Source organism: Ptychodera flava, unplaced genomic scaffold (assembly GCF_041260155.1).
Source record: "Ptychodera flava strain L36383 unplaced genomic scaffold, AS_Pfla_20210202 Scaffold_29__1_contigs__length_4469600_pilon, whole genome shotgun sequence".
Lineage (NCBI taxonomy): Eukaryota > Metazoa > Hemichordata > Enteropneusta > Ptychoderidae > Ptychodera > Ptychodera flava.
Window position 1 is genome coordinate 1364764 of NW_027248351.1, and position 18022 is coordinate 1382785.

The 18022-nt window shown below is 36.0% G+C and overlaps 2 protein-coding genes across 5 annotated transcripts in view; both read left to right on the forward strand.

Moving 5' to 3' along the window:
- The window catches only part of LOC139127177 (uncharacterized), a 272426-nt gene that overhangs the window by 4769 nt on the left and 249635 nt on the right, over positions 1-18022 (forward strand). The window lies entirely within an intron of this gene.
- LOC139127174 (uncharacterized) overlaps positions 750-18022 on the forward strand; it is a 66735-nt gene continuing 49462 nt past the window's right edge. For 2 of the 4 annotated variants that reach the window (XM_070693091.1, XM_070693090.1), the window contains exons 1-3: positions 1334-1496; positions 3750-3951; positions 16130-17826. In XM_070693091.1, coding sequence (XP_070549192.1) covers positions 17283-17826 — 544 coding nt within the window. In that variant the 5' untranslated portion in view covers positions 1334-1496; positions 3750-3951; positions 16130-17282. Of the gene's footprint in view, positions 937-1333; positions 1497-3749; positions 3952-12934; positions 13098-16129; positions 17827-18022 lie in introns of those variants that run through there. The other 2 variants (XM_070693088.1, XM_070693089.1) reach the window with 2 other exon arrangements.

Sequence of the window (18022 nt, forward strand, 5' to 3'; positions counted from 1 at the left end):
ACACTTTCCTAGAAAATATACTTCTCATTTATTACTTTAATGAGGCAGAAATTATGTCAATTTTCAAATGTCTTTGATAGGTAAGGTTCATAAGAATTGTAAAACTTCATTAATTATTCTGATTTCACTAACACAGACGAATTGCAACAAATACAACAGATACCGGTAGTAAAAGATGACAGTAGTCTTTTCAGTCACTCCTAGTACATTCAATTACATGATGGAGAAGTCTTTCTGTCACTACTACTACATTCAATTACATTATGCAGTAGTCTTTCTGTCACTCCTACTACATTCAATTACATGATGCAGTAGTCTTTCTGTCACTCCTACTACATTCAATTACATGATGCAGTTGTCTTTCTGTCACTCCTACTACATTCAATTACATGATACAACAGTCTTCTGTCACTCCTACTACATTCAATTACATGATGCAGTAGTCTTTCTGTCACTCCTACTACATTCAATTACATGATGCAGTAGTCTTTTTGCCACTCCTACTACATTCAATTACATGATGTAGTAGTCTTTCAGTCACTCCTACTACATTCAATTACATGATGCAGTAGTCTTTCTGTCACTCCTACTACAATCATTACATGATGCAGTAGTCTTTCTGTCACTCCTACTACATTCAATTACATGATGCAGTAGTCTTTCAGTCACTCCTACTACATTCAATTACATGGTGGTTTATTGCTCTGATATGTAATCTCTTACTTTATTATACCACTAGGGATAAGTGATATCTGTTCAAGATGTGAACCAATTCTGGTTCAGGCAGCTGTGACATTCCATTCAATTAAACACCAATCATCAACTCTTAAGAAGCAGATAAAGTGTCATCCAGACCCCAAAAGAGAGAAATCAAGCAGTGGAGAAATGTCAGAAATGAGAATACTTGGATTCAAGCAAATATGTTTGATCCTGCAGGTAACCTGTTGTTTTGTCAGTGGTGTATTCTCTCTGCTTTGGAAATACATTGGTATAGATTGCAGCATCAAAGAGAAATTAAGAGACAGGAGTTTCTTAATCCAATCATGACTCTCACAAAGAAAGAAGTAGAAAAGGAAACCTTTATCAGTATGTCATAATGCTCCGTGATGATGATGATGATGATGACAATTTAAATATATTTGTTAGTTTGAATTTAAATTTGTCACCTCATGGCCATGTTCTAACACTGCTGTTTGTTCTGTGTGACTATTTACAAAGTGGCCATATCATTAGAAAGATTACTTCAATATTGTCTACCCACAAGTAAATGGAGTCAAGGTGGGAGACCATCTGTCTTTAAGTCACTGACATCACTGTCTCACAATATTTACAGATATTACAACAGACAGATGTAAAGGCTTGAAGGAAATTCTCTTGAATCCAAGTATGGCAGATCTGTTCTGCATGGTATCACCAAATATCATGACTTGAAAGCTGAGATGGATACAGTGGCTGTATTGGCAAGAGAAGACATGGATTCTGGTGACTGGAATGAAGTGAGTATTGATATAAGCAATTTAATAACCACCGGTAGTTCAAGCATTCATTGACACAGACTTTGTATCTTGAGTTGAGACAGAGAAATACTTGTGCAAAGGTTATAAGTAAATTGATACAAGTTCATATATTTGTGTACAATGCAGAACTCCCTCTTGTAGAATCTAGGTGTCATAAAGTGTTTGTATCATAAAGATATTGTTATCTTATTTTTATGACTTTTGACATCAATTGAGTTATGGGCAAAAATTCAGAAAAAGAAGTATCCCATAATTCCATTATAGTGACCTCTATTTTAATGACTATGTCATCTGCCTTCCTTCACGTCGTCTCCATTACATCCAACAACAAGGGGTGCAATCATAAGTCCAAATTTTATTATTATTATTATTATTATTATTAAAAATTCTTGAAAAACGCACTACACATACGTCACAGTGCGCTGTACAGAACACACAAAAGAATATGCAATTTTACAAAATACAAGTGTCAGGGATAAAACGCACCACACGAGCAGACCTGCGGTGAGGAAAATGTACCGCAAAGCATAAACAAATCACTGATAATACAGATTAAAAAGATAGGTTTTCAAACCGCGTTTAAAAGACTCAACATTTCTTGCAGTACGAATCTCTACAGGCAACATATTCCACAACGATGGCGCACACACTGAAAAGGCTCTCTGGCCGTATGCTTTACTGAATTTTCCGCGAGGTGGAATCAGACGTAACTTGTCTGCAGAACGGAGATCTCTGGTAGGAACATATTGCTCTATCAGCTCTGTCAAATACACAGGTGCAAAGCCTCTGATCAATTTAAAAGTAATTAACATAATCTTGAACTTAATACGTGCTTCAACAGGCAACCAATGTAAATCAACTAGTACAGGTGTAATATGATCAAATTTGCGGGAACGGCTGACTAAACGTGCTGAGGCATTTTGAAGAGATTGCAAACGGTGGAGCTGGTCTTTGTTAATTCCATACAAGAGACTATTACAATAATCTAACTGAGATGTTACAAATGCGCGGATCAATGTCTCGGTAGTGTCCTGATCGAGAAGTTTACGGATCTTGCCAATTCTGTATAACAAATAGTGGTCATTTCTACAAACGTGGTTTATATGATCAGACATAGCACCATTCCTGTTTAGAATCGTGCCAAGATTACGTACAGAGTTTGAAGGGATGACATCAGTGTCGCCGATCTTTAGGCTAGATAGTCCCATCGCATCAGATTTCAAGGGTGACGAGAAATGGACCACTTCAGTTTTGTCATCGTTCAGAATGAGTAAATTTGACTTCATCCAGCTACGGATGGAGGAACCGTGGAGGTCATTTCTACATCAAAATGTGTAACCCTATGCTTTTGGCAGAGCTAATATAATCATAATCCTGTTTGTTAGGTTTGTGGAGGTTTACTGTTCGCCAGACTTTTTAAATTTCAATGACAATTAAATTTGTACCAGACTTTCTTTAATATCAATGACAATTAAGTTCTGCTGTTGTGTACATGTAATTTTGGTGTTGGCTGACACTGACTATACTCTATCTCCTGGTGAGATATGTTGACACAATTATGATGATGTGATGTAGGTGAGTTTAATAAATTGACTGTAGATATCCCATAGTGCAACTATATCTGACTCATATTGCTCTCATTGCTAAATGTTGTCTGCAACACAGCATTATTATGGTTTGTTTTAACCTAAGGTGACCATTTTATTTGTTATTGTACCAAATGGATGCTTTGTATCTGGTCACACAGTGTGAAGACTTGTATATCTGGGTCACATTTTGCATATGAATAGGAATCTAAAGCAAAGAGTGGAACGAGGCTTTATTCAACATTGTGTATGGACTCGTTGGTGTAAATTTAACCTAAACTTCAAACCCCATAGACTATTTAATCCCTGGATGTCTTTCCATGGTTTTACTTCCCACTGGATGATACTATGCCTCAACTTACTGGCTTTTCAAATGTCTGGCATTTGTAAAGCCACAAAGTGAAACTCGGGCACAATGCCAACAAAATGACCTCAAATGAACTTTGTATACACACCTACAGACCCATAGTACTTCTTAACAAGGTTAGATGAATCAAAGACAATGAGTTTTATGTCTACAAAGGCATTGTATTTTGTGAAGCAGTCAAACTTTATACCATCACACTGAGTCTGTGCCTCAGTTAGTAACATTTATTACATTCTAACAGAGACACTTTGCTGAGATACATTATTTTATTCTCGCTAGGATTCCCTACAATAAAATGGTTGATATCCTCTGACCTTTGACCTTACCTGACAACAAGTTGCTGCCTGTTTGTGTTAACTTCCCTGTGATGTCTTGTACTTTTCGTGAGAAAAGTAAACTCTACGTGACAAATGTCGATACATTTGAACTGCTGACTACCAGCTGAAGGACGGAATCTACCAACTCTGCCACAATAAATAAGGTAATTGTAAATTCTATGTTGTTTCCTTTAGTACAGTGTTGTTCTCTGTTTTGCCACACCCAATGTAACTTTCTTTTGCATTTCATCAGGGCTTCAAGACTCTGATACACCTGAGGGACGACAAAAATCAACAACCTATTTCTTGTCAGCTGCACTGTCTGTGATGCGCAGTTTATCAGATAGATGGTTGTCACATAGTACTATTGTATCAGTGACACTGCTGATTTTCGTTATAAACATTTGGTATATATATATATATATATATATATATATATATATATATATATATATATATATATATATATATATATATATATATATATATATATATATATATATATGTATATCATCAGACAGTTTCATAAAGCTATGTCAGATAGATGTTTGTCCCATAAAACTATTCAATCAATCAATCAATCCATTTATAAAGCGCCTGTATCCTATAAATCAATAGTTCAAAGGCGCTGGACAGAATTAAGCAAAAGCTTTAGTGAATAAGTAAGTTTTCAGGTTCTTTCTGAAGCTGGTGGCTGATGGCTTCTCTGTCTAATTTCAAGAGGAAGTTTATTCCACAGTCTAGGCGCGGCGCGCGAAAATGATCGTCCACCGTAAGAGTCAAGATTGTAGCTTGGTTCCTTCAAAAGACATTTAGCAGATGAACGGAGAATCCTTGTACATTGCTTTTCCTGGATGAGGTCGGTTATGTAGGTGGCGCCAATCCGTTGAGTGCTTTATAGGTAGTATAGAGAACTTTGAATTGTATCCTTGACTGCACTGGTAACCAATGAAGCTTCTTGAGAATAGGTGTAATGTTAGGGTTATTATATCAGTGACACTGCTGTTTTTCGTTATAAACATTTGGTATACCGGTATATATATATATATATATATATATATATATATATATATATATATATATATATATAATATTATATATATATATATATATATATATATATATTATATATATATAATATCATCAGACAGTTTCATAAAGCTATGTCAAGACATCCTCAACCTTTTGAAAAATTCAATGCAACACCGAAAGACATCATATATAACATCAGACTCATAATAACTTACGGTGTGGTGGTACCTGATCAGTATTGCTTGGGGAGCCAGGCAGTTGACTGTATTGTTTTCAAATCCCCGAAACAGTCGCCTTAGTAAATAACTGATGAACACCTAGGAGATTTTGATTATGTTATTTCTTTGCTGTATATTAATCAGTGTTCTCCCTAGGATCAAGGGCAAGCATGTCGGAAATTTGCATAAAATTTACATAATTAATTTGCATACATTAACATATATTTAAATACATATACACACATAAAACAGTCACTGGAAATTGTTGTCATTTAACATGCCTTTTATTTACTTACACATTGCTGCATGAACATACATATCAGGGGAATAAACAATTAAGTTTACAGGTGGCACCATGAACTGCAATAAATTCATACATGAAAACTGAACGGTCACATCTTGCTTTCTTCAGCAGTCCAACTTCAGTTGTAAAAATTCAACTCGTACTCTCATTGCATGGAGAAACATTGCGTCACTTGTTTACGAAATTATACAGAGCAACGAACCCACACAATCAGGGCTGTGTACCCCAGCGAGTTTTTGAGCACATTACGGTCACGGTCCCAATGAATAGAGGGACTGTTACGGTTTACCATAACAGAAAATTCAGACGTATTTATACGAATGATCGTCACCAAAATTTATGGAACCCCTGTCGTTTCAGTAACTTGCCTCCTTAGCGAACCTGAAACGAGACCTTAACTTGAAAACAGCGCGAAACGCTCAAAGCCCAAACTTCGACGCCATCTTGGAAATCGCCTGACCTGTTTACGTCACATGGCACTGTAGACATCATTTCGCGACCAAAAGTTAATCCAAACTCATATTTTTAAAAACTTTGCGCGAAATAAAAAAAAAGACGACAAGAATGCAAAAGAACGATTGCACGATTAGCCAAAAAACTTGTAAAATGACAGTAACCCCCAACATCGAGAAACTAGGTCAAGTCAGTGTAGCGTAATATGACGCACACGTGACGTGTGCTAGCCCACGAACTTTACCGTTCTCCTGCTCTGATACTTTCACCGTTTGTCTCAACAACAAGAACAGAAAAATAATTAAAATACAAATGCGCATTCGTAATACTGCCATGGAGATTTCATGTAGACTAACCGTCATCAGGTATAGACGCCTTATAAACCTTTTTTGAGGGTCGCAATTTTGACCGATAGCTTTGACCACCAGCATTTTCACGGCGTCGACGTCACTGTAATCCCCCACGTAACTTGATAAACGGCCATTGACACGGCGCTCGAACCACATGATCAAAGTCGCGGCCACACCGATGTGCCGCTCGGCCGGTGTTTTTCAACACCTATGTACGTGTCAATTGATTAATGTAAACTCGTCAATCGACACGAAAAAGTCTATTCAGGACTAAAAACGATGTTGATAAGGCTAGTTTTGGCAGATGTCCCATGCCAATGAATACACTGAGCTGTCAAGTGGGGCTGTCAATCAAGGGTGTCGGGAAAAATCTGAAGTGTCACGGCATTGTAGCAAGCGTCACGGCGATCAAGGCAAGCGTCACGGAGACGTGATGCTTGAAGGGCCTAGGGAGAACACTGTTAATTGTTATAAACTAATAATGATATATCATATCTTCATCATTCATATGACACAATCATAGAGAACCCATAATGATCTATTGCTTGTACTTGCATATATATATATATCTGTGGTTTGACATCTGAGCATATGAATTAGACTTGAAAGTAGAGAGTGGAAAGGGGCTTGGTTCAACATTGTGTATGGACTCTGAGGTGAAAATTCTTCCTAAACTTCAAACCCAATAGACTATTTAATCCCTGGATGTCTTTCCATAGTTTTACTTCCCACTGGATGATACTATGCCTCAACTTGGTGGCTATTCAAGTGTTTGATATTTGTAAATATGTTGTGATGCTATACATAAGATGTTGTATGTATATAAAGCTGGAGGCACAATGTCAACAAAATGACCTTAAATGAACTTTGTTTGCACACCTACAGACCCATAGTACTTCTTAACAAGGTTAGATGAATCAAAGACAATGAGTTTTATGTCTACAAAGGCATTGTATTTTGTGAAGCAGTCCAACTTTATATCAGCACAATAAGTCTGTGTTTCAGTTCATAACATTCATTAAGTTGTCACAGACTCATTTTACGGAGATATACTACATTGATCTCTCCATGATTTCCCCACAATGAAATGGTTGCCACTTGGTTGACCTTTGACCTTGCCTGATGACAAGTTACTAAACTTCAAACCTAAAACCTAAAATTTCTTTCCATAGTTGTACTTCCCACTGGATGATACTATTCCTCAACTTGCTGGCTTTTCAAATGTCTGGCATTTGTAAAGATTTGTGATGCTAAATACATAAAACTCAGGCACAATGCAAACAAAATTACCTTAAATGAACTTTGTTTGCACACCAACAGACCCATAGTACTTCTTAACAAGGTTAGATGAATCAAAGACAATGAGTTTTATGTCTACAAAGGCAATGTATATTGTGTAGCAGTCAAACTTTATTTTTTTTTATTAATCATTTTATTCACATACAGTAGGCCACCGGCCTTGATGTACACGAAAAATAAGCGAAAATTATCTTGGAAAGACAGCTGTATAAGAAAATCTTGCAAATCAGCCATTGAATATTACATGACTATAATTGAAAAATGTTTACATCACAGTGAAGATGCATTTAAACGTTTCTTCATAATCATTGCATAGAAAATGTATTTTGATATATTTCGCAACAATGCAGCATTGTTAGATTGCAATAACATTACAAATTTTTCAAAGGAAGGAAATTGATAAATATTGCGAGGTAGGTATTTTTCTCTGAGCTCTTTGTAAAAGGGACATACTAGACAAAAATGAAATTCATCCTCTACATTCTTTGCATCACAAAAGTTACAAATCCTCTCTGAACGTTCATTGTGTAAATGTCTGTCAGTTTCAATACGTAGCGAGTGTGCTGAAATTCTAAAGCGACATAAGCAATTTCTGAATTTGTTATCTAGTATATCTAAATACTGTTCCCTACCAAAAGTACATTTGAACCTACAGTAAGTATCTAGTTTGCGAAATGTAGGAAGACCAGCTTGCCATTCTTGAATATAAATATCTTTACATCTCTGTTTAAATAAATTTATAAATGTTTTGACACAGCCAACTCCCTGGTTCAACCAGGCTTCTCCCATTCCCATTGAAAAAAGTAATTGTTTGATCTCCCTAGCCCAACAATTTTTATCTATCGAAAATCGTAACAATGACGTGCAATCCGTTGGTGTGACATTGAAAGTAATCTGAACCACCACTGAATTACTCTGGTCATTCTGATTGTACGAATGGAATAACGACCAAGTTCTCCTTTGACAGCTAAGGTAGGTGCATTATGGTAAAGATTTAAGATAAAACGGCAGAATTTATTGTGTACAATTTCAATCTGTTCGCCTGAGTGTAGCCCCCAAATTTCGCTACCATACATCATCACTGGTAAAATTTTACTATCAAATATTTTGAAGGCTAATGTAATATCTATAGAATGAAATTTACAGAGAGACTTTTTGACAATGAAAAGAGCTTTGTTAGCCTGAGTTGCTAACTGCCTCTGTGCACGAGTCCACAGACCTGAGCTGGAGAACAAAACACCAAGGTAACTATAAGCTGGTACAACTTCAACTTGTTGTCCATCAATGAACCATTTTTCACAATTTTTTAGACGACCTTTTTTCCTAAAAACAATGATCTTAAACTTATCGGTGTTAATTTTTAGTTTCCATTTGTTGGCATAGTGAGACGAATTGTTTAGTAATCTCTGTAAACCAATAGGAGAAGTGCTAAACAGTGTCAAATCATCGGCAAAAAGAAGAAAGAACAATTTCATAGCAGCAATATGTACCCCAGCATGATCATGATGAAGAGCTTGGCCAATGTCATTGATAAACAAAGTGAACAAGAGGGGGGACAAAATGCTACCCTGTTGTACTCCCAGCTCACACCTAAAAAACTCAGTGATACCGGCAGGAGAACGAATACATGCTGTTACATTACTATACATGGAACGTAGTACAGAAAATAATTTGCCTTTGAACCCAGCCTTATACAGTTTATAAAACAATAAACAATGATTTACGCGATCAAAGGCTTTTTCAAAATCGATGAAAGCACAATATAATCTTCCACTCAATGCTAGATATCTCTGGACAATTGTGTCAAGAATAAAGATATTATCTACTGTTGAATATTTTTTACGAAATCCTGCTTGTTCTTCAATAAGTGGAAAGTAAGTGTCAGACCAGGAAAGTAATCTCTGATAAATGATGTCACTGAAAATTTTGTTGATTGTTGATAAAAGTGTTATACCTCTGTAATTATTTACACACTCTTTTGATCCTTTCTTGTGTAAAGGTACAATAAATCCTTCAGCCCATTCTTTCGGAAAACAACCAGTATTAAGTATATTATTAAAAATAAGAACAATAGTACTCTTGAGTTGTCGTGGTAAATGCTTTAAAATTTCTGGAGTAATACCATCAATCCCTGGGGCTTTGTTTGTTTTTAGTCTAGAAAGAGCACATTCCAGTTCTTCCAAAGTGATTTCAGCATCAAGTAAAGCCATATCAACATGAGTATCATCAACAGTATCTGTAAAGTTTAAATTCTGTAGAAAAGAACGTACATCTTCAAAAAAGTCCTTATCATCAGTGGAAGAGTGAACAATATTTTCTGAGAAAAGGTTTGAAAAATAGTCATACCAATCATTAACCTCAATACTCGAAGAAGGACCCGACTTACTTGGGTTGATAAGCTTCCAAAAATCTTTGGAATTTGGTTGTTTGCTATGTAATTCCATTTTCATTTTCTCGCTGTCATAAAAACACTTCTTCTTACTTTTCAAAAGCAACTGGTAATCTTTCTTGAGACTGGTGTAAGTATTGAGGGAGTCTATGGACCTGCTATTTCTAAAACGATTTAGAGCTCTACGAACTGTATTCTTCATAAGATGACAATCGTTATCAAACCACCCAGTAAAATTACATCTTCTTGTACAAGAGGTAGATACATTTGAAACGTTAACTTTCATACACTCAACAGAAGACTGCAGATTTTATTAACACAGTAGCAGCTTTTGTAATATCACTACTGTACTATCGAGGGCATCAACAATATCTTTCAAGCAGTTTCCCCCCTGTCTACCCTCCCAGAAGGCATTAAACAAATCTTTATGCCTTTCATTCCACATATATTTACAATAGTATGTTTTTTCATTGGCAATTTCACTAGAAGCTCTCCGAGTCTGTGGAAATGTATACTTGAGATTGAACATTATTGGTTGGTGGTCTGATTCAATTCTATCTGACACACAAAAGTAGGAAAACTTCTCAAAATTTACATAGCTAGTGATGACATAATCAATTACACTCCCCCCTTGCTCTTTACATGTAAAGTTCCCTTTGTTACAGTCATCAAATAATCTCCCGTTGACAATTCTCAAGTCCGTATGTTTACAAAATTCAAGCAATAAATAACCATATGAATTGACAGTATGGTCCATAGAACTTCAAACTTTATATCAGCCCAATAAGTCTGTGTTTCAGTTAATAACATTCATAAAGTTCTCACAGACTCATTTTACTGATATATACTGCTTTGTCTCACCATGATTCACGACAATGAAATTGTTGCAACCATTTGACCTTTGATCTTGCCTGGTTCCTCTATGCAGATTGCGATTTCAAAGTATTAGTTCACCGACACAGCTCCAGAGATGACTAAAATTATAATCTACCATATGCATTCTCCATTCATTTTAATGAATTCCATTATTTTTCTGATAGTTATTGATGAATTTTAGGTTTCATTACTTATGCTGTGCCAAGTAGCAAAGTATCTTTTCCCCTTTAGTTTCTCTATATTAATTAAATCTCTGGTCACCCAAAGATAGAGGGGCTGGAAAGAATTTAGTTGGTAACACTAGAAAGTTGGTAAGTTGATTTCATATAAAATACATCACCAATTTTAAACACTTGGCTCACATTTAGTTTGATGTGGCAGGCCAGAGAAAGTACGCTTAACCAAGTTTCAGCCCTGGAACATGCATACAAACTTTCAAAGCAATCAGATGAGCAATTTCAGAGAAAATGATTTTTTTGTCCAATATTTGAAAAAATGCCACATTTTTAAGACTCTCAACTAAGGTTGCCTCTGGGTACATGAATACTTAATTTAGAGAAAATGATATTTTTGACCGAAAGTTGCCCCAAAAATACAAATATGAAAGTTTCGCTACAATTTGAACAAAATTCAACAAAAGCCAACCTTACAATCATGCACATCAAGTTTAAAGAAAATGGAGGAGCGCTTTCAGAGAATATTTTTTGACCAAAACAAGAAAATTGCCTCAAAAATACAACTATCAAAATTTCACCACAATTTGAACAAATCTAATTAAGATTACCATCATAAAGAACTAGCATACCAAGTTTAAATCAAATCAGTCCTGTGGTAGCAGAGTTTTAGAAAACTTTTGCTTTTTAAAATCTCATTTGCATATTTTTGACACTGACATGTTCATGTGAACAAATGTACCTCGCCAACCCTGGGTGCAACTGTACACCAAATATGAGATGGTAGGTGCTGTAGTTTTGGGGCTGTTGATGGGCATACGTACACACATACATACATACATTTATACATACATACATACATACATGTACATACATACATACATACATACATACATACATACATACATACATACATACATACATACATACATAGTACATACATACATACAGACAGACAGACAGACAGACATACATACATACATACATATGTACATACATACATACATACATACATACATACATACATACATACATACATACATACATACATACATAGTACATACATACATACATACATACAGACAGACAGACAGACAGACAGACATACATACATACATACATACATACATACATACATATATAAGACGCAGTGGACCCATAACCTCTATTTGGTATTTATACATTATACCAAAAGTGAGCTAAAAAGGATATTGCCTGTAATTAAACTTGCTATGGAACACAACCATGAATTTATTACCCTATTACAATGTATAAATTTGATATGTACCTTTTCAGTTGGTATGCTCGTCTTGGTCTGGGTAGTTTGACACTCTTGAAGACTATCCTATTATTTTCAAAGTGGATAATTCATACTTTAATATTTTAACAGCCACACACTTAAATTTAATATATATTCCTTGGTAAATTTGCACCATCTGAAAGTTCAGCAAGCCGGAACAAATTGTTCTCTATGGAAATTCACATAAAGTTGTTAACTTGAGGTAATATTACACCGCTGGCCAAAATTTTGAATGATCCATTTGAAGAGTGCCAGGCATTGTCTTGCTTGGAGGTAGAATCAAGTGAGTTAACCATTTCATGCAGTCTGCTGTGGTTAAATTTCATGACATGAAACTTGTGGTATGGATGCATACACATATAGGCATTGTTTCAAAATAGAATCATTAAGTACCGGTATGCATCAGAATGTAGTTTATCGCTCTCTATAGTGAGTGGAGTGTTGTGCACTTTTGTTCATGCCTACCTACCTAGAGTGATTTTTGTGATATGTACTGATAAACAAAGACAAACAATATCGGACTAAACTGTCACACTGTAGCACTGGTTGACATTTATCATTCATCAGGACACTGTAGATAATGTCTCTATCACCAATGATTTACCGTAGGTGTGTCTCTTAAAGTCGCCATGTCAGCAGGCTGACCAAAATTGACCTTTAAACCCATTCCTCAGCTGTTATAACATAGCAACACAATAATTTTGTACCAAATCATGTGACACTGATAACGTCGTTGTATAGCTACACGTACTGAGCAAACACAGAATATTTTCAGACATCTTGAGAGTTAAACTCTACCAATCTCAGGAATATTTCAAAACTTTCTGGTCAAATTCTGGTATTCCACGTTTCACTAGAGCCGTCAGCATCAGATTCTCCTTCTGTTGACAGAATCCTTTAAGCCATATCAACCAAGGTATGTTAGTATTATCTCTACCAAGTGTCATATTTTACATATTGGTGTTTTCATGACAAGGTAGCCTGGTCATAGATCTCTCAAGGGTTTATTGTTGAATATCTTGTTGAATTTCAGTGAACATTAATTGTTGAATATTTCTACACATTCAATACCAGTATGTAGGCATGGCTGATGAAAGAATTTGTAACTGTCATCTCTACATAAAAATTGAAATTCTCTCAGACGTATATAATTAGTTGTTACACTCAGTGAGATAACATTTTTATTCACTAAAATACTTTTGTCAAAACCTATTGTTATTGATTTTGACTGAGGATGTTTTTCTCAGTAGTTTTGAGTGAACAGCTGGTGAAATTGATTACCAACTTCTGCTTAAAGTTTGGTTTGTCAACATAATGTCGTGTCATTTAAAATCAGTGTGGGTGTAAGGAAAATACTTGTTTACCACAGCTGGCTGATTTTGCGTGATGTCTTTGGATGTGTTGAGACTTTGGCCACTCTTAAAGGTCTTGACAGAATCAACACAGTACGGAAACAATGACTAAAAGAATCTGCAAATTTGTCACACGAAAAAGTATGCCTGGGAGGGATTGTAAATTTACCAAACTCTGGAACTTTTTGGAGATATGGACAGCAAAGCATTGACAGCACAAATTTCTTTATTCCAATGTCAGTCATATACGAGTTAAAATTTCAGTTTTTGGTGTTGAGAGGTAATTTAACTATGACTGTTCTGTGTTCAAGGAAGAAGTTTGCATACAGCACAATAAACACTGGTCTCCAAATATGAATGTACGCACTTGTTAGTTATTTACTTACTCAGCTCCCTCTCTGTGAACATAATTATTATTTATTGTATTATATTATTACCAGGCACTATTACTTCAGTTTTTAAAAGAAATAAACTGAATTGAAATTACCAGGATGAAAGACAACGGCCATGATTTTAAGGGCAACAGATTTGACCTCAGGTAACCTTTTGACCTCACCTGTCAGTTAATGTCTAAACACATTAATCTGGACTTCTTGTTCAGCTGATTCCTGTCAACATACCTCACAAATCTCTGTTGTACATTTTACGATTTGAACTAAAATTGTTTTCAGAAGCTCTACTATGAGAGTATTACCTGTCAGGCACAGACATTATGATGAACCATTTTACTGACTGACAGACATCACAAGAGTTGGTATAATACATTGTATAGAATGCATATTATATTTAGTAATTGTTTGTGAGGCATTTTCACAATAAAAGTTTTATTCCAACTTGAAATATTACCCAAATATTTTTATAATTTTTTTCAACCCAGAGAAGGTAACTCATGTCATGCTTCATTTTAATTTATCTGCTGTAACTTTGACAGAATTTTTATTCAAAAAATTGCAAAGTTACCTGCTAAACCGATGAAGTCTCTCCTTAAAAGTAAAGATATAGTTTGACCTTGTTGAGTTTTCTATGATTGTATATTATGTTCATTTCTTTGTGTTCAATAACTTTTAACAACTGTCACAAAACTACTCACAGATTGTTAAAGCATAAGAGAATTATTGTAAACTAATCGCAATCATACCCATCAGCAATCCATAATATTAGGTCAAAATTCGTAATACACTGCCGGTAGTTATAAAAATAGACACAAAACAGCACAGAACAGACAGTAAAGTACCGGTACACACTACAAAGTCAAATTCATGAAAGAAAGATGTACCGGTATATTGACCTTTGGCTAAAAGGCCAAGAAGTGTGTCAGGTGTTTCGAAAATAGTAAGCGCATCATGCCCCACATGTGGCACCCGCCATATATCAATGTGATGTGATAAATCCTAATAAACATTTCTGATGTTATACATGAGATTTTTATCTCACAAACACCCAATATTTATAGAAAAAAGTTTCATGTATATTCCATATATTTGTAGGACAGATATTCCTGTAAAAATTGCCAAGGGTCCAGCCTGTATTTGTCTCTCTTTGTGGTTGTTGTTGCATTGAACTGTGGCGACAACTATATTAAATATCGTAGACATGGAATGGAAAATTGTTTAAAACAGGAACTTCCCTTATAAAAGCCTGATTATCATAATCTATGCAAATGTAAAAAAAAAGCCACACTACTGTACTGTTGCCATGTTCCGAACATTCACTGTCATTGAATCTTGCATATGATGTCTGTGAATATATAGCAACTATAAACTTGAGTCGAAAATAAACTGAAAAAACTGTTCCCTTTTTTGTAGGAGATTTCATATTTTTCAAATATGTTTCCTGTACAACCTTTTGACTACTCTTTGCACATGTTGTGAAAGTGTCCATCATGATTATTCAAATTCATCATATTGTCAATTTGATGCAATCAGAATTCAAAAACTCCTGTCCAGTGTATGCAAAGGGATGCATCATCAGTAATACCCCTATGTGTGCCCAAGGTCCTGTAACTTCCCCTTTAAAGGCGGATCCTCCCTTTTAAAGGGCGTGAAGCTATGGCGGCATTCACACAGCACACAGTTCAGAAAATGCAACTATTCAGTGTTTTCCGGCAGCAAAAACGCAGACAGACTGTCAAGTGGTCAGCGCAAAGCTGCTGCAGATCGAATTCTGTGGTTATAAATTCTAATGCAACTGGAAGACAATTTTTAGGAAATTCGAGTGTTGGTAGTGGGGAATCAATGACCCTTGGCGATTTGAACCGACCGTCAATCAAACGCTTGTATAAACTCTGTTTGCAGGATTAGCAAAAGGTGACAAAGGTTGAGATCAGTTTGTGTAATATCATACTGGCCAAGTGTTTGACTGGGAGGAGAACTCCAATAATGCTAGAACCTGGGATTGAAAATTGCGGCTTTAAGTATATAAAGGCATGTCCACATTAGCATATTTTGTAACATTAACTATAGACTGAAAAACAAACTAAATTCCACCATGCTTACTATATTTTAGACATTAAGCACTAATTTTCAATCATACGGACATGATACAAAATTCACATACTTCCTTTGATAGACCTCTTATTACATTTTCATTCCTCCAGAGACAATGGCAAACACACTCTCTGAAGCACTGCTTGTATTGACATCATGGAATACAGCATCAGATGACCTGACATCACAACCAACAAGAACACTGGTCAAAGATTTCTGTGAAAACACACTGAAGTCTGATGAAGTTTCTAAACTCTACTGTACTGTCCTTGATGTTGAAGTCAGTGAAGACCAGAAGAAAGATGCAGAGAGTGTTGGAGTCACTTTGATCCCAGCTACAAGGAGTAAATGGGCTGATCCTGATGACGACCCACCAGTAGTAAACTGGCTGTTCAACCATAACACATACTACCAACAACTGAAGGACTTACAAAATGTAAAACATGTTGTCAGTTTTTCACCCAAGACAAAGAATGCAGCAGCTGCCGTTCATGAAAGCCTTTTTCCTCAAGCTCAGCTCCATCAACTATATCTACCTGAACCAAATGGTGTGTTGTTTACTTTTGACATCTGGAGTAAAGATGCATGTGGACTGGCAGGATGTCACAGATCTATAATCCAGGATTTCTGTGTAAGGAAAGGGAGAACTGGTGAACTACTAAAAGCATACTCCACTGTGCTTGATGTAGAGCTCACTGAAGACCAGAAGAAAGATGCTGAGAAATGTGGTGTTACCTTGATTCCTGCAAAAAAGGAGAAGATTGGGACCAGGAACAAAGATTTACCAAATATTGACTGGTTACTGAAGCATGAAAGTTACTATCCAAAGCTACGAAAACTCCAGAACATTAAATATGTGGTTGGTTATGCTCCAAAGACTGGATGGGCTGCTGCAGATATCAGAGAGACACTCTTCCCTGATGCAAGGCTAATCTTGATCAACCATGCTTCCCCTGAGAAAAACTGTCTCTTGGAAAATGGTGACGCGGAAGATCCTGAATTGGTAGAGGAAATGTTAAACATGGCAAGTAAAGCTGATGTGTTGTTCTCCATTGGTCCCATAATATATGAGTACTTTCAAAATGCTTACAGGGCAAAGATTGATGGAAGACAACTTTCAGATATCCCTCATGAAGAGATTCTTCCAAAACTTGGACAAGTCTACTTTGACAGTCACCTGTAATTGTCAAAGATATAAAAGCACACAGTGTACTGACATATGGACAGCTGGACTCACAGGAAGCTGTGAACAGATGTACATCAATGGCAGCTGCTGTTGGAATTGTAGCAAACAAATGTGAGGAGTTTGGTCGAAAGCTTCCAGAATGGAAGGTATGTGGCGTTACTACAGAGGATAGCAAGCAGGCAAAAATGATTCTGACTGAAAATATGGAAAGAAGTAAAGTCTCGCCAAACCTCTACTCAGCATCTTCAGCACCAACACTCTTACGATCAATTCAACAGTCTCACCTCTGCCTTCCTCCATCATGCTACACTGACTACAGTTTTGAAGGCTTGGAAGCAATGGCAGCTGGTCTACCAACAACAGTCCAGGATGATTCACACATTGCTGCTATGATTGAAAAACACTTTGAAGATCACAAGGATTACTGTGTTGTTACAGGGTCATCCAAAAGTTTAGCAGCCAAGATCTTAAATAACCTGATCAATAACATTGAAGCTTTCGAGCAAGCAAAGAAACTGAAAGAGGACTTAACAGAAAATGAAGCTGTGACAGAAAGTTTGGCAAAATTTGCTTCTATATTCAAAGAGGGAGGAGCTGAAACACAAAATTCTGACAAGCAAGGTAGATAAACTAAATCTTTGTATGGTTACTTTACCAAAATTTTACTACTTTGAGTGCACCCAAAATACTTCCATATGAACCCAAATTTGTGCACCAGTAACCCAGTTAAAGTAACATTTGGAATGAAGGAAAATCAAATCCACACATCATTCATATCGTAGCTGTTTGAGTTTAGTGTATTTCCTGTACATAGTTT